Source organism: Lampetra planeri, chromosome 5, assembly GCF_965212315.1.
Source record: "Lampetra planeri chromosome 5, kcLamPlan1.2.h2, whole genome shotgun sequence".
Taxonomy (NCBI): Eukaryota; Metazoa; Chordata; class Hyperoartia; order Petromyzontiformes; family Petromyzontidae; genus Lampetra; species Lampetra planeri.
In genome coordinates, this window is record NC_136111.1 from 5,754,846 (window position 1) to 5,776,851 (window position 22,006).

At 46.6% G+C, this 22,006-nt stretch overlaps 1 protein-coding gene across 3 annotated transcripts in view; it reads left to right on the forward strand.

Moving 5' to 3' along the window:
- The window catches only part of C2CD5 (C2 calcium dependent domain containing 5), a 66,727-nt gene that overhangs the window by 38,080 nt on the left and 6,641 nt on the right, over window positions 1-22,006 (forward strand). Inside the window, exons 11-27 of one of the 3 annotated variants that reach the window (XM_078594211.1) lie at window positions 3,805-3,919; window positions 4,802-5,032; window positions 5,843-6,025; window positions 7,192-7,378; window positions 7,842-8,003; window positions 8,187-8,324; window positions 8,816-8,879; window positions 9,272-9,333; window positions 10,003-10,101; window positions 10,758-10,847; window positions 10,981-11,053; window positions 11,761-11,847; window positions 12,812-12,856; window positions 14,457-14,558; window positions 18,468-18,652; window positions 19,774-19,920; window positions 20,945-21,077. In XM_078594211.1, coding sequence (XP_078450337.1) covers window positions 3,805-3,919; window positions 4,802-5,032; window positions 5,843-6,025; window positions 7,192-7,378; window positions 7,842-8,003; window positions 8,187-8,324; window positions 8,816-8,879; window positions 9,272-9,333; window positions 10,003-10,101; window positions 10,758-10,847; window positions 10,981-11,053; window positions 11,761-11,847; window positions 12,812-12,856; window positions 14,457-14,558; window positions 18,468-18,652; window positions 19,774-19,920; window positions 20,945-21,077 — 2,103 coding nt within the window. The remainder of the gene's footprint in view (window positions 1-3,804; window positions 3,920-4,801; window positions 5,033-5,842; window positions 6,026-7,191; window positions 7,379-7,841; window positions 8,004-8,186; window positions 8,325-8,815; window positions 8,880-9,271; window positions 9,334-10,002; window positions 10,102-10,757; window positions 10,848-10,980; window positions 11,054-11,760; window positions 11,848-12,811; window positions 12,857-14,456; window positions 14,559-18,467; window positions 18,653-19,773; window positions 19,921-20,944; window positions 21,078-22,006) is intronic. The other 2 variants (XM_078594212.1, XM_078594213.1) reach the window with 2 other exon arrangements.

A 22,006-nucleotide genomic window follows, 5' to 3' on the forward strand; every position in this document is an offset into this window, starting at 1 on the left:
AATATGCCCGACTGTGAGGGCGGGCACAAGCCGGCGTGAGTAGGTTAAACGTTGAGTTTTATAAGGGCACCACGGGGTGACCAGCCCCTCCCCACCCACCCCTCCCCACCCTCCTCTCCCAGCCCCTCCTTGCACGACGGGCGGACACAATAATCCCCTGTGGGCTGGTGGAACCAGTGGGTTCCTACCAGTATAATTAATTAATCACTCCTTGTAAATGCCAAAGTTACATTAGGGCACGTGTTCATTTTCACCACGGACAGCCTCTCACCACAATTCTTACAAACACAACCATCTCCCCAACCGACTAGTGTCTCACCATCTCCACAACAGGTGGTTCACTTTCCATTTTTTAGCTGAATAAGCCATCACAGATTGCCAAGGCTTGAAGAAGTACAAAACAAAACGTATTTCTTGACCGGGCTGAAGCCATCAAACTCACCGATTGAGATCTCAATTTTTTCTTGGGTGGCTGGAAACTAGATTTGAACTCAGGGTCTTAGCATTTCTGGCAGGATTCTTTTTTACGACAGGCAGTAGCATCAACCCTTCTGAGACACTAGGACAACTTATAATATAAACTTGTGAACATGCTAATTGGGAAGTAGCTGGTCGTTCAACCGTGCAGACATTTACTCTTAGCCATAGGATCATTCCATGTCTATTCCATGCCTGTTGCCCCTTGACCTTTGAACCGCAAGATTGTCTTTGTAAGCCAGTGCATGCACTTCACCTCTTTGAGGTTCTATACACACGTTGCTGCCTCAACACGACAGTTAAATTGCATAGGGCAGCAACAACCGCAATAGAAGGTTGAGTAATTGTGTTCATTGCACTGAAACTGCATTGAAACGACTTGAGAGGAGGTGGGCTGTTACATTCCTGTACAAGTGATGGGTGGAGCAGTGGCACAGTGGTTGGTGCACCACGTTGTTAACCTGACAACCAGAGTAAAATTTCTGGACATGGCTAACCTTACTTGTGAACAATATCTGAACTGAACAATATGGTGAAGTATGGTCAAACACCCCCCATGGCCGATAGAGCTTGGGGAAGCCTACATCCAGCAGTGGATTGATAAAAAGTGTAGATGTTTTTTGTTATTGGATGTAGCTATCCATGTAAATGTATCATCAGTATGTTTCAAAATAACAATTGATCAGGTTAGTTAATGGTCATAGTGTGACCTACAGGTCTATGGACGGAAATTGTATGGTGTTCAGATTAAAGTCTTTGTGTTTTAAGCTGGATGGCAGCAAGCACAATACACACTTTAAACGATGGTTTAACATTTGGGCTTCGCCCACAGTGTTGGCAAGCAATTCAAAGACAAGTTAGAAACCCTTGAATAGAAGTCCATTATTTCATCCATAAACAAACACTTCTGGGTATGGTGGTTAAGTCAGTTTTGGCATGAACTTAACTAAATTCTTTTCAAATATTAACCTAAAATGAGTACAGTATATGTGTATATATATGAATAGGTTGTTGTTGCTCGAATTACATTGTGTGCGTGTGTGATACGAAAAGCAGACAACCCAATCAACTTGCCCATCCAACTCGCCCACACAAGTTCGTCACACTCATCTCCACCCCAAGCCTCATCCCATATACACCACACCTCCCATAAACACCACACACCACCCACGAACACGACAGACCTCTCAACACCCGAACGCCTCCACGTATAAGCGCATCACGTTTTGGCCCTCTCGTAGTTTATTTGTATTATCTATTTTGCATGCGATTAGGCCAACCTTCCCTAGAGACTCTGCCTCTCACCCCTATCTAAATGCATGCTGTACTGGCTGAATGCTTTGTTTAATACTTTTTTATTGCAATGTATTTTGTCTTCTTTGGTATTTTTGGAAATATTTATCGATGCTGACAACCGTTAATACCTTGGCCTCCGCAGCAGAAACGCATTGTGTCTGCATTGTTGCGACCTTGGAGTCGTGACACTTTCGATGGTCCAGTTGCGTGCGCATTCACCACGTCCGTTATGCTCGTTTGCTTTCTGTTCTTAAATTTAACCCCAGGCGGACGGAGTGGCTCACCTTACTGACGCTGATATGCGAATGCCAAAACTCACAGCACTGAGCTGCCACCACTGAGATCTCATGACTTAGAATCCCAGACTCGCATTCATCCCTGATAAAATCACGTTCCCAATGTTTATGATCGTAGACCAATCATTAGCTTTTGTTGCGTTTTGATGAGATACAGCCCAGCTCTGAGGGGTTACTTGACAAACGTGTGCTGAGTGAACCGGGAACTCGTTGACATATCTCGAGAGAAGTATGCCTCCGAAGGGCAGACCTTTCAGAGATATCTGTCAAAGACCTTCAACATATTAGATAGCAAAATCGTGCTCAGCTGTATTTCAATGGTGGAGGGTGGGGGGGGGTGGTGGCTAAAATGAAAATAAAAAGATCTTCAAATATTTAGCAGTAATACTTTCTGATTTTGTAATAGGTGAAATTGAACAGGTGTTGATGTGTGCAGGACACAGTTTGTCACACTAAATCATGTGCCACAATTGTCTAAAAACTGATTTGCATATTTCTTTAAATGTGTCGGTTGTTTACAATCTATGGATTTTCACATTTTCGAAATTGCACAATTTTCAAGCTAGTTCATATACGTTTATACATTTAACAAACAACAAATTTTGTTAGAATTCACACATTAGTAATAACCACATTAATGGACATTTCCCACAAACATGTTAGGTCAGTTATGGCAGAAACACTTGCTGCACATACTGTTATCTTGTCAAAGTATTTGTGTTTTTTATGTTCAACAAAGCTGTATCGACTCAATCGTAATTGTTTTATCTATATAATGAAATGAAGCTATGTGTACCGTCACTTTGCTGTAACTGACATAACATGTTTGTGGAATTGCCATAAACGTCAAATCTAACTTATCAAGCTTTATATTCATAATGCATTCCAGTAAGCTCCTTGATATAACAATTTGGGCTACATTCACTAGTAAGGATATCAAGCAGATGAAACCTTTTGCAGGCAATTTTATACTTTTTCTGCACTTCGTGCACTTGAAAACACAAAGTGTGCTATCTACGGTAACTTTTGCTCTTCTCAAAACTAGATCATTATTGTATGCTAGGATGTCACAGTACGATGCAACGTTTGGTATAGCAATTGCACTTAAATTGATGGTACATTAAACGTTCTTACGTACCTGTAGTTAACAGGGCCTCTCATGCAAAAGTAGTTTCAAATTTAATGGGACTGTCAACTACTTAACGGGCACTGATTTGACTTCACACTGTGAGCATTTGAATTTAGCCCAATGCGATGTATGTGATCATAGGCCTGCGCCCACTTGTTTTTTTCACACCTGCATACGCCAGCTATTGTTGTACGTGCTTGTCCATGCATATGTGTGGCACGCTCATGCACACATACTGCCTCTGTGCTTTTGTGAGTTGATGCATTCGTAAATTATTGCACATCTGTTTACCTCTGCGCGTGTTTGTCCGATGTGCTGCATCTTCACATCTGCTCGTGTGCATACACTTGTGTGTGTGTGCGCGTGCTTGGTTGTGTGTGTGCGTATAAGTGTGGATGCATGTTTGGATGCACGTGTGCCCTTGTATGTGTATGTGTGTGCACGCTCATGTGGAAGCGCATGCTTCTTCACAGTTTGCATTGTGCTCATGTGTTTCTGTGCTCGTGTATGCGCACTTGATTGTTTATACGCTTGTTTTTAGGCGCGTACTGTTGCTTACATTAATGTGTGTGTGTGTACCTGCTCGCCCACCCACCCACCCGGTAGAGGAACCTGAGACACGGGACGCCTGGTGGGCCGAGATCCGGCAAGAGATTAAGTCTCACGCCAAGGCCCTAGGCTGTCACGCTGTAGTGGGGTACAGCGAATGTACCAGCATATGGTGAGTGTTTATGAGCTGATTGTCACCAACCATGACAGACAAACTTGTGCCCAAATATGCTGTGTGTGCTTCTGTGTTCGTGTCTCTTCGATGGTGGATTAGAACCAGCAACATTCGGAAAATATAGGTTTCAAACAGTTGAGCTTTGTATTGTAGAAAATGTCAAACCAGGTTCTGGCAAGTCGTGGAGTTGATGGTTTAAGAAAGGTCACTAGTTTGTCATAATATGCATTTGGTTTTTTAAAGGTCATCAGAGTCAATAAATATTGTTTATGCCACCAAATGTCAATATTGTTGTATTCATTATGGTGGATCTTGCAACACCCTACCTCCAGGGTCTGCTAGAACTTATTGAGTAATGGACATAATGAATGAATTCATTCATTACTTTTCGCAGAAATGTTGTCAATCCGCTACAGTGTCGGTCGTTGGGATTTGCTGATAATACTTTACCATTGTTAGTTGCTGAAATCGTGGGCAACTGAGACCGCTTTCGATATCACTCGCCACTCGTGTGATATCGAAAGCGGTCTCAGGTCGATGGGTTCATAGCGCAGTGGTTCCCGCAGCGCGCGAACCACTGGGCCACCGCTCCGCTCCCAGCGGAATCCCAGTGCCGTTATAATACAGTATTGAGAGGAAACCCACTTAACGGATTAACTAACCCAACTAAATACCTGCGTAACCATGGTCTGTTGTAAATGAGGCAAAGCGGAATCCCAGTGCCGTTATATTACAGAGAGGAAACTCACTTGACGGATTTACTAACCCAACTAAATACCTGCGTAACCATGGTCTGTTGTAAATGAGGCAATGTGTCACAGCAGCAGTCTTCCACGTAACACTGCGTGTGTGTGTGTGTGCGTGCGCGTTCCCGTGCAGCGAGGAGGTGTGCATCCTGTCAGCGTGCGGCACTGCAGCCGTACTCAGCCCCCGGCTGGTACAGGACAACGGGGGCCGCGCGCCGCCGGCACTGGGGGCCGCCACCGCCGTGCCCCCCGCAGAGGCGGCGCGCCTCTCGTGGCAGGCTGGCATGGGCGCCAACGAGGGGCGGAGGGAGGTGGAGCACCACTCTCGGCAAACCAGCCGCGATGGCGCCGCCACCCTGCATGGGTAATGGAGAATCTTAGCTGCTACACGGGTAGTGGGCGGGTTCGGCAGAGGAGTAGGTCGGGCCAAAGTGAAATACCCAACTGGTTGGTGCAGTGGTTGGAGTGAATGGACTTGTATTCAGTATTGTTGCGTTTTGGGTCGACTCAACACTCCGTTAGTAAATTGAGTAGCACTTTATCGGATGTCAGCAGTGGTCGACATCAGCATTCAAGCGCCAGTGCCTATTTTGCCTATGCACGTACATGCGTGCATGTTTACTTGTCCGAGCCGCGCCATTGTACGGATGGTTTTACATTGGCAATTGCCGAGCCAAGTCGAAAGTAGACCATTCAACTCTGGCCCTCATGAGACATGAAGGCAGGGCCGGGAGCGAGTTTAAGCGACTCATTCAGTGCGGCACGGGGTCTGCTTCTGCAGTGGAAAAACAACCTTCGTTTGAGTATTTTTTGTGATTTCATGTCTGCACGTGCGACCGTGTGTGTATGCCGTGGGGAGCGGTAGTGTAGCGTTACGCGTGCTGCGCTACGAACCTGGCAACCCGGGTGTGATTCCTGCTCACGGCCAACACCGGTGACGATTATCTGAACCGGTCCTGGGCCTCCCCTAGATCGACACCCCCTCAAATGAGTACCTGGTGTGATGTGTGAGCATCGCCACTAGGGAGACAATTGCGGCCGGGCTTGGTGTTGGCCACCCACCCCCTGGTGTGTTGTGCCGTCCTTTATAGGTGCTCGCTAACAGCACTTTCCCCAACAGTTTGTTAAGGCTACACGGGGGATCTTATTTGTATGCCGTGTCCTCCTTTCGCAGCCCGGACGAGTCGAGCTGCAGCTTCTGCCACGTGCCGTACGACGAGCTGAACCTGCCGTTCCCAACGCAGCTGGGGCCGTGTGGCTGCTGCAAGCGCCACAAAGTGCCCGACTTCCTCTTCACCACTGTGGACCCCCCCTCTGAGCTGCCCATAATTGGCAAGGGCTGTCTTGTGCAGGCCAGGTGAGCACTGACCGCGACTGCCGGTAGTGGAGGTGTGAAGGTGGAGTTCTACAATTACTTGCTGCACTGCTGGTGGAAGAGCCTCCACTAAAGGAAACTCTAGAGAAGCCCCCCGACAGGGTTTTTGGCCAACTTTTCCACACTGGCCTACCGATCGACTATCTGCGGTGTGCCTATTTTTACTGCCAGATGGACACAGTCTGGGGGAATTATAAATGTTGTTCCATTGCTTCCACTGCGGCTTCAAACAGGACCATTGGTGAGGGCTTGTATTGTTATTGATGGTTATTTTATATCTTGACTAGCTTTACTTACCCGGCTTCGCCCGAGACTTGGATTCTTGTCTTGGATTAATACACGGCCTACGCGGAGGGTGGTGGGGGGATGCGTGACGTCAGCAGGCACACTGCGTGACGCTTCCGCATGTGGGTGACATCGCAGATGTGACGTCACCGCTCACTTGCCGTGCAAAATATATCCATTATTGCGCCCCCCCCCCCCCCCCAAAATACAAGCGTCTATTTTTATAATTTTTGCATTGTGTACAGTCTGGAAGCTACCCATATGCCAAATATCAAGTTTGTTGCATGTTGGGAAGTATGCTAAACATTTCGAACAGACACACATATTTACAAATTTCCCTTTTATATATCTTGATGATAATGATTAGATGCATTTACTGTTGCTAGAAGAAATCGTGAGTTTGATATTGATAATAGTTACGATGGTCATGATTCTTTTGATGATCAACACGTATGACGATTCTCAGAGCAATTTGACCCGCTTTCTTTATTTCATTATTTAATTCATATTCTGCAACATGGGTAGAAAACAATGATGAGTTGTGGACATTTTTACTGTTCAGAAAGTAAGTGCGCTTGGGCAGGACACATCGCTAAGAAGGTATGATGGTCGAAGATCAAGAATAACGGAAAAACACAACCGAGAGTATATTCACCTTGGAGATGGAGCGATTAATTAATCTTGTCTGCAGGTGCTGGATAGATTGCGACATCGCAGGACTGTGAGAGTTTGCGGCAACTCAGGGAGGCCTCCATCCAGCTGTTATTTGATCGCGACTGCTCGTGGTGATGATGATGATGATGATGGAAATTCTGGTAAAGCTACCGATGATGACAGTGATGTTGATGGTGTTACCCGGCCAGGCTGTGCCGTCAGAAAAAGAAGGCGCAAGGCGAGGTGAATGCAACGAGCATCAGCAACCTGCTGCCCTTCATGGAGTACGAGCTGCACACGCAGCTCATGAACAAGCTGAAGCTGCGCGGCATGAACGCTCTGTTCGGCCTGTGTGTGAGCGTCTCCATCGGGGAGACCATGCTGGTCGGCATTGCCGTAAGTCGATTACCCCTCAATCCTCTTGAATGAACAGTTGTCGTTTTAAATGGGTATTTTACCTTCATCAAATTGATTGGCAGTGGAGCAGGTTCTCAGTGGCTAGCACGCTGCTTTATGAACCCGACGATCCGAGTTCCAGTCCCGGCTAACATCAGCGGTGAGCTATATCTGAACCTGTCCTGCCTTCACTCTTTACCAACCCACACTGACCGAGGTGGTGAAGTTTGATTTTTAAAAAAACATCATGACGGATGCCATGGAGAGGCCTTCATCCAGCATTTCATTGACAAAGGCCTGTAAATTAGAATTTTTTTCGGTACCTTTTTAAAGCACTTCAGCATATATATGGTGTTTACAAAAGCCACGATAAGTTGTTATGTGAAAGCTTTACTGTATGGTTGTCGAGTTTTCGCCATGTGCCCATCCGACTCGCTGTGTGTGTGCGCGCGCGCGCGTGCAGTCGGCCACGGCTGTGTTTGTGGCAGCGCTGCCGCCCCCTGGTGGCCTCCATGTGGCAGGGAAGAGCCCAGAGCCCGGGCTCGACGGCTACGTGAGTGGCGTGCAGAAAAGGATCAACGAGGTCATCGCCCGAAACAAGGAGCTCTACGAGATCAAAACACCTGTGAGAGTGACTCCCCGTGCACGTCCCCTCCCACCCGCCGCGCCTGTATGAGAAGTGACGATTGCGTCTATGCATCAGCCTCGTGATTGTCATTTAGCTATTTGTTGTGTCTTATTCCCAAACTTACATAATGATTGTGCTATCGGTGAAGCATCGTCATGGTCTGGCTCTCTCTGGTCATAGGTGGAGATGGAGGATCCCCCTGACTGGCCGATGCTGGAGGTTCGAAGGTATCGCGTCTTCCGCTCGCAGTCGGAGAGCTCGGATGAAACGTTGGACCTCGACCTGTCCCATGGCAAGAAGGATGCCTTCGTGCTCGAGGTGATAGCGCCATCCTCACGGCAAACGCCACCAACGCGGTGTTGGCGGACATCCTCTCTGGCTTGCTCGCTCCATTTGCTGCTAGCACTAACATTGGTATCATCCGTCGGCACTCATCTCTGCAAGTGACGTGGTCTGCCTACTTATCTCGACAGTCAAAATGATGTCTTTAACCTGCGTATATGCCATGTATTCAATATGTTTCTCTTTTCGTTTCTCAATGTAATTCCAAGCATACATCACTCCATGCTTCTTTGCACACCGATCGTTTTTTGTTCCATTCTTCAATGCCCATGTTTTTATTCCATGCGTCATAGCAGGCAATATGCAGAGTAACCCTGATATCAAAAACCAAGACACCCGTGTCATTCATGTCAGTAGCACAGTATTCCCTGGCGTGCCAAATAGCTTGCAATTAGCTTTGTCTCATGCCAGCAGGTTTATCTCACGAGCCTCACATTCTTGTGTGTCCCCACGTCCATGTGCCGCAGATCGACGACGCAGATGCGGAAGAGGACATACAGGCACTGCTCACCGACACCCCCACGCCGCCTGGTACAGCTTGCTGGGCGGTGGGAGCATGGCATCTTAAATTGGCAGGGGTGACAATAACATTGAGATTTTGGGACACGTGTGCATGTTTGAGGTAGAAGAGGTCACCAAGACGGGCTTTTGAGTGACACCAGGAGGTTTGTGACCAAGGCAAAGGCCTAAAGTCAGATCATAGGAACACCAAAAGGGCAGACCATGGATATCGGATATCCACTCTGAAATTGTTACGGGATCTGGTTGCATAAATTAAATTTACCTTCATGGCTTGTCAGCCTTTAATCCTGAAATAATCCTGAAAATTGTACAGCTATTATCATGGCTCATTGTTTTGTATAATATCAAAATGTTTCCAGTGTTCTATATGATGAATATTTTATCAACTGCCTGTGCTTCAGGTTTTTACATCTGTAATACGGAGACCGTTCCAGGTGTTATTTCTCTCACATCTGACCTGCAGGTGAGTGGTACAGGGATCACGTTGCAAATTAATTTCCATTCATATGTGTGTGTAATTTTGCGTGCCCGTGTGACGTGCAAATGCGTGCTCTCGTTTTTTCACATTCCTTTTTATAACAATAAATAAGCATTCATATTTGTTTGTCAGTGCCATCGTCCAGAGGGACATAAACTGGAGCAGACATCGCCCGAGTGTAGAGGCTCTGCTACCAAGTTAGGCAACGAAAGCAGCCTTTTAACAGCTACATCGATACGTGCCTGTGTGCTTGTTTGCATACCTCTTCATGTGAGCATGAAAATTCATGATAATTCACAGCTCTTTGTCAGTCCAATGCTGCTTGATGAAGGCCTCCTCCACTCTGTGTCAGTCATGGGAGTTGTTTGACTATACTTCACCATGCAGGCCCATGCTTGTTGGGGTGCTCAGGATCGGTACAGATATCCCTTGCCACTGATGGTAGCCGTGGCCAAGAATTTAACTCGATTCTCTGGGTTCATAGCACACCACTGTGCTACCCCAATGCACCACGACTCCACCTCTTTGTGGGAATGTGGCTGTAGGTAACTATGCATACCTGGATTAGTGCCGGCGTATATGCATGCGGTGTGTCTACCGGTACTTGCGTACGTGTGTGCCTGCACACATGAATAATTCTTCTCTTGTGCACAGATGTTTTCGGCGGTGCGAGTCTACCGCATGCAGGAGGGTGCCATGACCTCTCAGCACCGCAACAAAGCCTTCAACGACATGTGTGAGAGCATGCTCAAGGTGCGCTTGCCACAATCGTCGAATCTAATTCTTAGTCGTGGGTCAACTTAGGCTTGGATCCAACACGGCTCGGTTAAGGTTTGAGCCACTCAGTTTTCAAAGTTGTATGAGTGGCTCAGCCAAGGCTTGGGTCAGGCTCAGCTCAACCAAAATCTTGAGCAAGGCTGAGACCCTGGTCACAGCCGGCTCTAGTTAGTCATGGTTTTGATCCAGCTCACTTGAGCCAGAGTCTGGCCTTAGCCAAACCCAGGGTACAGTGGGCTTTACTGCTCTTAGTTCTTGGTGAGCACACCATCCACTTGTGCTCGTAATATGACTTGTCAGTGTAATTTATTGTTTTAATTCCTGACTTGGCTATTTTGAGTTTCCTGTCATTTGTGGAAGTGCTTTATGTGAATGATGGCATTGCAGGGTCATTGATGTACACTATTACAGCAAATTGTGCACTTTATTAGTAGTAATAATAATGATCCACAGAAATATGTTTTGCTATAATAATACAAATAATAATAATAATTGACATTTGTAAGGTACATATCATCCGCAGATCCCAATGCACCCAATCAACCGCAAAAACGTACATTTTTACTGTTTAAATCAAAGGATTCAGTGATTTTGGATAAGTCGTCCTTTTCTCACGTTGTGGCCCCCTACAGAGCCTTTACTTCAAGCTCAGATCCATGATGCCATGCTGCCTATGCCACGTCAACTTCTCCGTGTCTCTGCCTGAGGACGAGCTCATACAGGTGGGTGACTTGTGCAGGTAGAAAGCTCACTTGGGTGTCTTCGTACAGGTGTGACTACGTTTTGCAAGGGCAGCCGGTTACCGTGCGTTTTGACATCTTGCTGGCGCTTTTTTTTCTGCGCGCCCTTCCTCAGGTTACGGTGACGGCACTTGCGGTCTCCTTCCTGCCCGACACACCCAGGCCACTGGAGAGGATGCTTCAGAGAGGTCGGTGCATTCGAGGGTTGGTGGCGCGAGAAGGCCAGAGTGAAGCTTGCGGCGTATATATGAAACTGTTACCAACTGCGCAGCGAGCATGGAATAGTTACGAACTGCGTGGTGTTATTTTCATCCAAAAATACCAAGACACGTTCAGCCAACCGGCTACGTTTTACAGGAAAATGTCACGATTATGAGATACATTTCTGTTTAAAAAACAACATAACATAAATGCCCATTTCAAATGCTGACATTGAGAAACCCCCTTCATTTCAACCGCCACCGCTTTTTCAACACAGCAGCGTGTGCCGGAGTGGCGTCCAGCGTGCGTCATTACGCCAGCGCGCGACACAGGCTGCCTGTGTCGTGTTAGCTGCACAATGGGCTTGTATATTTTAACCACGTGACCTCGCTACCTTGCTTACTTTCCTGCACACCCGGTCCTCTCGGCTCCCGTTGCCCCCTTGCAGGTGCAGGTTTACTCGGGGTGCTCCCGGTACCTCCCACAGGGTTAAAATCTCATTCATTAGTTGGCTGAAAACGTCTTGATACAAATGCATCTCTCGTGTTTTGCGGATTGAGGCAGCGTTGTGAGATGCAGTTTGCATGAATGACGCTATATCACGATGCTCGTTATGTGGGACTTGGTGATCGTTGTTGTGCTGTTCCCAGTTAAACACGGTGTAGTTTTAACAAAGGAGGAATGCGATCCGCAGGCTCTTTGGATGCGGACGAACAGCTGCAGTTCTCTATGGATCTCAGCTCGGACGTGCAGCGCCTCGTCACCCCATCCAACCCCACAGGTACAACAAACAATACACTATGCTAACAATCGTTGAGGATTTGTAAAGCTTTCGTTCACTCGGAGAGACTTTTGAGTCAGAGACGTGGGAAACCACAGACAAGATGGGAATGTGGCCTCAACCAGCGCCAGCAATTGTCCAAGCTCTGTGGTTCTATATTGGGATGGTCACCATCAATTCGTGTTTATATCTACGTGGGAGAAAACCTGAGGACCCGGATGAAACGCACGCATGCGGGGAAGTCACACTCAATCCCCGCACACATGGAAATGAATCCACTTGCTTTGCTGCTATACCCCGGCAAGCCAGGAGATGGCGGCTTTGACACCCACGGACAGCGAGTTTCATGACTTTGAGCCACCAACCCTTGCCTCCAAAGTGCTGGTTTACAGCTGTGCATATTCACCAGCTTCCAGTGATGGATTTTGATCTATCTATGGATTTATCTTTCTTTCTTTCTCCCATCTTGCCCCACTGGTTTCATGAACTTCCAGCAGCAGTCCTCCATCTTTGGCGAGAATTCTCATCTTCCATCTGTTGCCGATGTTTCCATGTGTTTCCTCTCCATTCTCGTGCCTCCTCCTCTACACTATCGGTCCATCCTTTTTTTTTGTTGCATCATCCTCTCCCTCTTGCCTCCTACTGGTGTCCCTCTTGCTTTTTCTGGATTCCCGTTTGGTTGCATTCTTCTGGCATTGCGATACTATAGCAGTCTGTTTCACATTTAAATATGAAGGATACCTATTTCATTTCACGGATTTACAGAGAAAGCGAGTGGGCATCTTTCGTTCGTAACCGGTGTCAGTCCTGATCCATTGGTGAAAATTGCACGTTCTGGCAGGTGCACGGATCTCTATAAGGGGTAACCTTTGTTTGATTCTCTTGAACTGACTGCAAGTTTTTGGATTGTTAGCAACCTTGTTCTGAGCTCCCTTGGCTTTTATTTATTTGTTGTAACTAACAGGCAATGGAGAGGAGCGCTGCAATCATCCCACATCTCCCGACAGAGGTGAGGGCAACCTCCCTCCTGTTTCACGCATCACTCTGGCTCCTCACCTCCTAATCTTACGACCTTAACCTTCGCTGCTACCCCCTTGCAACACCACTCATACCACCACCTTTCCTTTCCCTCCTCTCTCTCCTCTCCTAACCATCCAGACTCGAACCTGACCCTGACCAGTGTCCCCAAATGAGAGAGGTCAGCATGATTATGTCCTTTGTACTCTACTGCAAGACCCGTATGAGTTGAGTAATGCCGTATGATGCATCTTCCATCCCATACCGTGCTTACAGGGCCGTCGGAGTGTGTGATGGCACCAGCAAAAGCTATGTTACAGTAATCATTGCAATGCAATATATGAAGTGAACTGCTGTGGTGGACTGGTGAGCGATGTGCTGGATTGATTGGAGAGGCTGCAGGGAAGTGGTGGGGTATTGTTGTTCACGAGATGGTGAGTTTACCGTTGAACCTATAGTTAGATTCACGTCAATAAATGAAGTCAATTGTCAGTTCGATTGAGTTTATACTTTTCAATGCCATTATATAGTAAAACCTCTCGCAATCAGAGTTGAGTAAGCCGAGCTTTTCCATACGAACGGTTAACCAGTCCACTTGATGAGACGCGTGTGCGTCTGCCCGTGTGGTTTCATGGATGTGTACAATAAAGATGTGTGGAGGGGAACTGGTATCCCCCACGTTTCCCCTTCTCTTTATACCCTGGTCGAACGCGACCACGGGTCTGTGTATGGAGGAGGTGGTTGGTGGGGATCGAATCGCACTCCCAAGGAAATTGCGCTTTAATCTTCAGTTGCTATTTTGGATCTAAATGACAAAAAAACAAGGATTTTTTTTCTTTTTGTTTTGAGAAAAAGAAAATCCGTAATTATGTAAATTTATTTTTCTTTCTGGTATTTTGTTTTATCATTCATATTTAAGTTTCACGAGTGAATGGATTTGCAGTACTTTCTCGTTAACAGCAAGACGCATCTCACTGTCAAGTTTAATAGGAACAAATCTGCCCGCAAACCATTTAAAAATAACGGATGTTCACGTCTCAATTTCACACGGATTAAACCGTTTTCATTCCTGCATTTTTCACAAGTCATTTTGAAGAGCTAACCAATTTTGATAATTGTTTTTTTACCCTTTTATCTGGCAACAAAACTGACACCTTTTTTACAAGGAGTCATGTTTGCATTCCGACCACAATACCTGCGGTCAGAATGCAAACAAATAACACAACTCTGATAATGTATGCACTGTCCTTGAAATTGATTGGTCCACACCCGAGAGACAGCTTTTCTTAGAGCCCAGTCTCACATGGTGTTGGACCAAATGACACCAAAAGGCGCACAAAAAAAAAGGTGTCAGTTTTGTTGCCAGATAAAAGGGTAAAACAACAATTATCATATTTTGCTACTGGCAAAGGAGGTTCCAATGGTCTAACCGATTTTGTTTTAGCGCCTGGATAATACTGCTGGCAATGCTCTTATACCTATTGGCGTTTGAATAATTGGTAAGGTTACTGCCATCATTAGTATCACTCATTTTTTCTGCTTTATTTTCCTTGCCCTCCCCCCCATCTCTCTGTCTCTTGTCTCCATCCCAGTGGCCTCGCTCGATTACAGTTCCTTTGCAGACCGCTGCAGCAGCTGGATTGAGCTCCTGAAGAGCAAGGCTCAGACTGCTCGCCGTGGATCCATGAGGACAAGTATGCACCGCTTTGCGTGTTGGCGTCCGTGTCTCCCCCTGGCCGGGGCAGTGGATGTTGCTGCCAGCCTAGCTCTCGATAACCCCTTGCCTCTGAAAACTCACCGTCTTCGGTGAATGTTGCATCCCCTGCTCAGTTCCTGGTGATGGAGCCCACCTGCGCACGTCCACCGTCTTCACCCTCCCTCTTATTGGTTCTCCTTGGGTTTTTTTCCTTTCCGCTTGTTCGACTTTGTTTTTATTGCATGTGGTTGGACTTCTGATATATATAGAAAAAAACAATCTTTACGTCGTAAGATAGAGAGACATGTCCCCTCCCCAAATCTCGTATGAACAAATAGCTCTAGAAATGTCTTCTGGGGTCACTTCAACAGGCCTTTCTTACGCGCGAGACCAATGGTTCCCAACATTTCTTCACCTTTAGACAATTGTCAACCCTCCGCATTTTGGCGGACCAGCATACAATCGGGCAGTCGTAGTTACAACATTTATGCGGAGCGCTCTTCACGGTCTTGTGGGATACCAATGGTCCGCACGCCCCAGGTTGGCAACCACTGCTCTGGAGAGACACTGCTCCTTCATGGTCTGCAAATAGTACACATGTCAGTCAAATGATATAGTGGATTATTGATCATATTTAGGCCGAATTAAGTGGAGGGTGGGTATAATTATTTACTTTCTTTTCTCGGCAGTAGTTTATATCGCTTGGGCATGAAGTGTACTCTGTTTATCTCATGTGCATGTCTACGTGAGATATGAGGTGACGTGTCTCCACGGTGATTCTCCTTAGTAGTTCCTTAGATTCTGTTCTGGCATTGCAGGAATCGTTTTACCAACAACGCGTCCATTTAATGAAAATTTACATTTGCATGTAAAAATATCGGTTTTTAGTTTTTAGCCATTTTTCTCATAATAAAAGAAAACAATTTTTTATTAATAAGTTCATGCCGGGCGTGGTGGTACGTTACTTTAATCCAGCGCGTTTGGAGGCAAGGCTTGGTGGATTATCCAAATTTGTGAAACTTCTAAACCCCCCCCCCCCCCCGGCTTTGAGATGATATGAAGGTGGCAGTAACATGGAATGAGTGTAAAATAATCTCTGTGAACTTGTTTATATTTATCCATTCTATACATCCCCTCATACACGTTCGTTTTCTCCAGGTACTCTGGTTTGCACAATCCAAGACCATTTGGAAATATAACTGTTTATAGAAACATCCCTGAACAAACAATTTACATAAATACGAATTGTTCATTACCCTGCAGTACCAATTTGAACAGTCTGACTGTCTTGATGAACACGTGGTTTAACAGCTAAACACCTTTGTGGTGAAACATCCGTGGTAAGCTGCCATGATTTTCAAGTGAGACTTGGAACCTTCACACTATTTTGTGTGCCTGAAACCATCCCCTACTCATCCCTCCTCCCACGCAGACAGAAACCTTCCATCTCGCTGCCCAACAGTATATCACCAAACAATCTCATCCTTCGTCCTCGCATCTCCCTCTGCGTTTTACTCCTCTCCCTGCATACAAAATCTCAAAACGTGTGGTGTTAATGCTACTTTATATACAGTGCACGTGCACAATGCTCTTTTCTCCAACCCAGCCTTAATTCTCGGGGAGCAGTCGCCTTCAAAAGCCCAAACATTGTTTTTTTGTTTTCTTTATTTTTTTTCTCTCCCACAGGGCTCGGTGCACACACTGTGGAGTCTGCATGTGCGTGGTGCTTTTGGCATCTTCACACTTACATGTGTGCGTGCGTTTGCGAGCGTGTATTTTTGTTACGTATCTATGTGTACATATGAAAATGTGCCTGCATACGTGTTTGTAAATGTTCTAGTTCATTTTTTTATTTAATCACGTGAGAACTCGATATCAAGACAATCTCATTTGCAACAGTGGCCTGGGCCAACGAATCTGCAAACAGATGACAGTAATTGATATTTGTGGGTAATTTTTTAATTTTGCAAATGTGGACCCATCCACCAAAAACACATAATGTCCTACTCTTGGAACTAACATCAGAGAATCTTTAACGTCCACGTGCGTGCATGAATGTGTGCGCGAGTTTGTGTGCGTTGTCTGTTAAAGAGTGGTTGCAAGTGTGTTTCTGTGCGCACGTGTTTGAATATATGGGCAGGATGCGATTGCACACATGCATCTTTTTCCCTCCCTTCTCCGCTCGGTTGTCCTTGCCTTGGCTGCCACCCTGTGCACGTGTGCTCTCTTTAAGGTTGACCTCTACAGCTGTCAACTCCAACACTCGTTCACTCACCTTTTCCTACACTCACCAAGCAGGGTGGCCATTTGTTCCATTACCATTCCACCACCGTAGGCTGGGGCATTACCCATGCTCTGTGGGGTTTTTTCTCTCCATGTTGCTTTTATATACGCTTATATTTTGTTTCATTGTTTCATTATTTGAGTAAGAGAGGCTGCACTTAATTGGGGGCAAGCATTTTGGGGTTTCTTTGCGAGCGGTTGTCTGCACGGTAGGGTGAGCGTTTGTGCTGTTGAACATTTCAGGAGAGCTGTGAACACACCGTTAGACACCAATGGTGGTAGGGTAGTTCTATGTTGGCCCTTTAAACTAGCAGCTGTGAGTGAAATGTGTGAGGATCGTCGCCGAGTGCGTGTTAATTCACAGCTCTGGAGCTGTTTTAACCTTACAAGTGGCTACTTGTTACCCCCATCGGCTGCAATTGATCTTCACTTTAGAGATTGGTATGTTGTGGTTTCGACAGAAAAGTGAGTCGTCATCTTCATCATCTTGCCCGCTTGTGAGGTCGCGAGCTCCCTTCTACCCAGCCCTCCCATGCTGTTGACTCCCCTGCTCCTGTCCTCTGTTATCTACTGACTCCCTCTCTACAACAAATAGATACGCCCACTATTTCTTTGCAGCGCCTTCAGATGCGGCCACATTGTATTGTGTTAAGCAGGTGAGAGCCCATTATGGTTCACTGTTTTAGGAACAAAATCTTTACTCACAATTTAGTTACTGGTCATTGATAACATTGGAGATTTGGCCGATCAATCTGGCATATGGTAGCGCTCGTCTTTTTGTAAATAATGTCTCAAGATCGTAACTATACACTTTAGAGTAGACCGCACACTTTCACAATATTAATGCCTCAAAAAATAAATTCTGGGTTGACTTGATCGGGATTATCTCACCAAGCATATTTAAACTTTGTCAGCAGCAAGTGTGCCGAGTGCTCGTCTTTACGGAGCCACCTAATTGAATGCAAATAGATGCGTAGTCCATGTGCTCACCGAGATCTATTTAGTAAGAATGTTCTTCAATACACCAATGCTAATGAGAAATCCTTAACCCAAGGCAAAAGCCCACGAACTGATGGCGTTTATTGTTAATGGACACAGGAAAAGCATGCACCACACAGTGCTGATTATCCTAAATGAGGATGAAACTGGTACAACAAAGCAACCGGGGGAAACATCAAGCTCTGTGGACACGTGTATCAATATATTTCAGATGGGAACAGAATCCTAATAATTCCACATTTGAGTGTTGCATTCAATTTGAATACCACTACTCCCATATCCACCAACCAAACCCCCTCAACGATCCAGTTCTTCTGTAAGCCTGCTCCCCTGCACTGTGCCACACCACCTTTGGCCTTGTATTTCCCTTTCATTCCGTTCTCAGTCTTTTCATTTCTCAATTCACGCAACTATATTCCCGACATGCACTCTTCTCCGCAACTGCTATCTCCTCCCCCCGACACACCAAATCCTCAATTTGACCCCCCCCCCCCCCCCCCCCACTGCTTCCACTTCTTTCTGATTAACCCTAAAATCCTTTCACTCACTGTATCCTCCTGGACACCTGCGCTGCCCACTGCCCCCCCCCCCCCCCCCCAACTTCTCGGTGCTCGTTGTCCAACAGCGGCAGGTGGCGAGAGGGTGAGTCCGTACGGCGAGGGGCCGTCGCGCCATCGCTTGGGGTCGCGTGCCCTGGCCCACCCGCTGGTGGAGATGACGCCACTCTCCTTCCTGCCCGGCTGCCGCATCACCAAGTACCTGGGCATCATCAACGTGTTCTTCATCCGCGAGACGACATCGCTTCGCGAGGTTGGCAGGGGATTTCTAAACCCTGACCCTTTGACTCCTGCTGTTTACCTCACTCGCTGTAGGCCCTTGCTCGAGATTTGAAACTCGATAAAAAAATTATCTTCTTTAGCTATCTGATAAATGGCATGTCTTCGGCTCAAACTTCCACCGTTATATCCGATGTTAATCCTTCTTCTTAATGTTACTTTATGGCCCCATTCCTACAAATTGTTAAGCAGCATTTTTCCTTTTTCTGCCTCTGAAGGCCTCTTTTCCAACAACTTTCCTTCCAAAACATCCTTTTTGAATACCTCACCTCCAAAAATGTGCCAATCCACATCTTTTGCCTTTTCCATGATTGGTTCTACTTAGACTTTTTATTTCTATTCATAAAAAAGCGCAAAAATTACTCATTATAATTCAAGCTGCAATTAAGTATGAAACCAAGTTCATAATGAGTTGGTCAAGTCGTAAGGTTAGATAGGCTTAAGGGTTTAAGGAATACCACATCTCATGGAATTACGTATTTTGACATTTTTGACAGAGGTCTAAATGTCCCATTTGGTGCTGCGTTCAGTAAGGACACGCCACCCCAGGTGTTCCTGAGATGGAAAGCTGCGGCGGCATGGAATTTGAACCCTGCTATGTCAGGCTACACAATGGCTGTTTAAGTAGCCTCTATGCCTTGAGCATCCAGTGTCGTGTATACACATGTGACTGTCTTATCAATAATTAAAAAATAATAATAAGTTTTGCAGCCTTTTGTCAATCCGCTGCTGGATTACGACCTCCCCTTCGTCTTTTTGGTCAGGGGGGTTTTTGACCGTGGTGAAGGGAGGGGGAGGGGTCAAGGACTGGGTCAGATATCGCGCTCGGATGTCACTGAAGTGAGCCGCGGCTGGGCATCGAAATCGGTTCGCTGGGTTCATAGCGCAGTGCGCTAACCACTCCGCCACCGCTCCTGTCGAGATTTACTTGCTCACTTGGGACACGTCCCCTTGTCACTCTCCGATGTGTAACTGTCACGGTTACGCAAACGTCTGTCACTGTGTCTGATGATAACCACCGGTCAGCACTTGCGTCGGTCTCCTTTGTCCGTCTCTCTTGGACACGCCGGATAACCCCGGACGGTCCCGACGCAGGAGGGAGGGGCGAGCGGCTTCCTGCACACGTTCATCGCCGAGGTGTTCGCCATGGTGCGCGCGCACGTGGCCTCGCTGGGCGGCAACGCCGTGGTCTCGTATCGCATGCGCGAGTGCGTCTTCTCGGAGAACCCCAACAAGAACCAGGTGCGTGCAGGCGGGGCGACCCCCTCCACCTGCCCACTGTTTGTTCCACCTGGCAGGCTCGTAGAATAAAGTGCACCTATACGAGAGGACAATTCTTGCGGAATGGTGGGCAGGTGGTCGGGGGGGGGCGGGTTGGTTGGTTGGTTGTTAATAAAATAGAGATAAACCTCTACTTATACACACCAGCCAGTTGTTAGTCTGAATAAAGGCTTCTATGGAGGTTTTTCACAGTCGTGCTGGATGTATGCATGTGTAGAACTTATTTCGCACCGTACGTAGCTAACCGTGCTAATTGGAGGTGTGGGGGAAGGGCAACAAACTAAACGCAATAAGCAGCTCTTAAAGAAATGAGTTTTTAAAAGTACATAGCTCCAGTGGCTTCCTAATATTGGAAGGAAGAGCGTTCCAGACGGCCGCAGAAGCCTATCTGAAAGCACACGATGCTCTGTAGCTGTCTTACGGACGGATTGTATTGTGGTACGCCCTGAAAAGCAATCGATCAATATTTATTTGTTACACAGAATGTCCTGTTTAGACGGTGTTACCCAGATAGCTTCCAAGGGAGATGGGGGTGGCGCATCGGCACAGAACAAGAACAGCTCCATCAGAGTGATTAGTACGGAGGAACAGGCAGCGATGTAACAACGTGTCAGAGGTGCAGGGCAAAATAAGTGCTTAAAGAACAAACATCAACATTTTGTTAACAAAAGAGCACGAATGAGGTAATTTTAGGAGAGATGCGGGCCAGACAAAGCAAACACGATCGAGCAAATAAAACAAAACAACATTATACAGCAGAGAGTGGTCGTTTGGCTTCATGTTTTGTTTCGGCGTACAAAAAGTTTTTTGTTGTCATCCTCAACAATTGCTCCGAGAAATACCTTTTACATGAAGTGCGTGCGAGTGTCATGTGTCTCCGTGCCACCTGCCTCGTGAGCGGAACATGCCTGAGTGGCGTGAGGCTGTCAGCTTGCCGCCCGTCTCCTCCTCATCCTCATCCTCCTCATCCTCCTCATCCTCGCAGGCCCAGTGTCTGATTAACGTGAGCGGCGACGCCGTGCACGTGATTCGGGATACGGAAGCGGTGCCCGAGCCCGTGACGCCGTGGCTGTTCAGCCAGTCGGAGGCCTCCCAACAGCAGCAGCAGCAACAAGCTGGTGACACGGAGACCTAACACGGACGAGCACACCCACACATTTTGTCTAAGGTGCCCTGTTGAGCCCAATCGACTGGTTGGGACAAGTGATATCAGCAAGCACCTATGTAATCCAGATTAGCACATGTTTGTGGTGGGATGGTGTGACCAAAACCATGATCGTGTGGCTATTTGTGACATACACGGATGTCGGTCATGAATGCACATGCAATCAGATGTGCGTACATGTACGTCGGGACGAAGGCTTTTAAATTAGAACATTAAGGACTGTACGGCACATGAGATGGTGGGGTAAATCCCATGCACACCTGGGGATTTGTCTCAAACACAGTACTTAATGTTCATGGTAGTAATTTCTTTCAATCTGAATTGACATAGGGGAGACCCATGCATTAACAGGAATCAAGCCGGCTTTACTGGATTTGTAACGGACAGTGCTAACCGTAACATATTCACTCACGGCTAAGAGGTGATTGTTAACATTTGTGCACACGCACAAAGCGTACACAGATACTAGGTTATCAGGCATAGCCACTATTACTATACTGCAGACACACAGCGAGATATTCCAATTAATAGATGTGCATAAAAGAAATGCAACCAACAGCTAATCGAGCATTCCGCTCAAGCTCGGTTGTAGTTGTAAATAATTGATTACTGGATAATCGTGAGATATACAAGAATACAATATTCAGCGGGTGTTATTTTTATGGTTTATAGCAATTTTTTATTATTATTTGGAATCATTGTACACTCACTTTGCTTGCACGTCAAGGTGGCTTCCTCATGAGATGAATCTGTATTGGATGAGTTGGGTTCAACATTAATCCCGCGGCACGTACTCACACACCCATTATCAATTAAAAAAATCGCGACGCAGGACAGCTTCGTTCAGTTTTAAAGTGTCACCACTTATGTATGCCATCATCA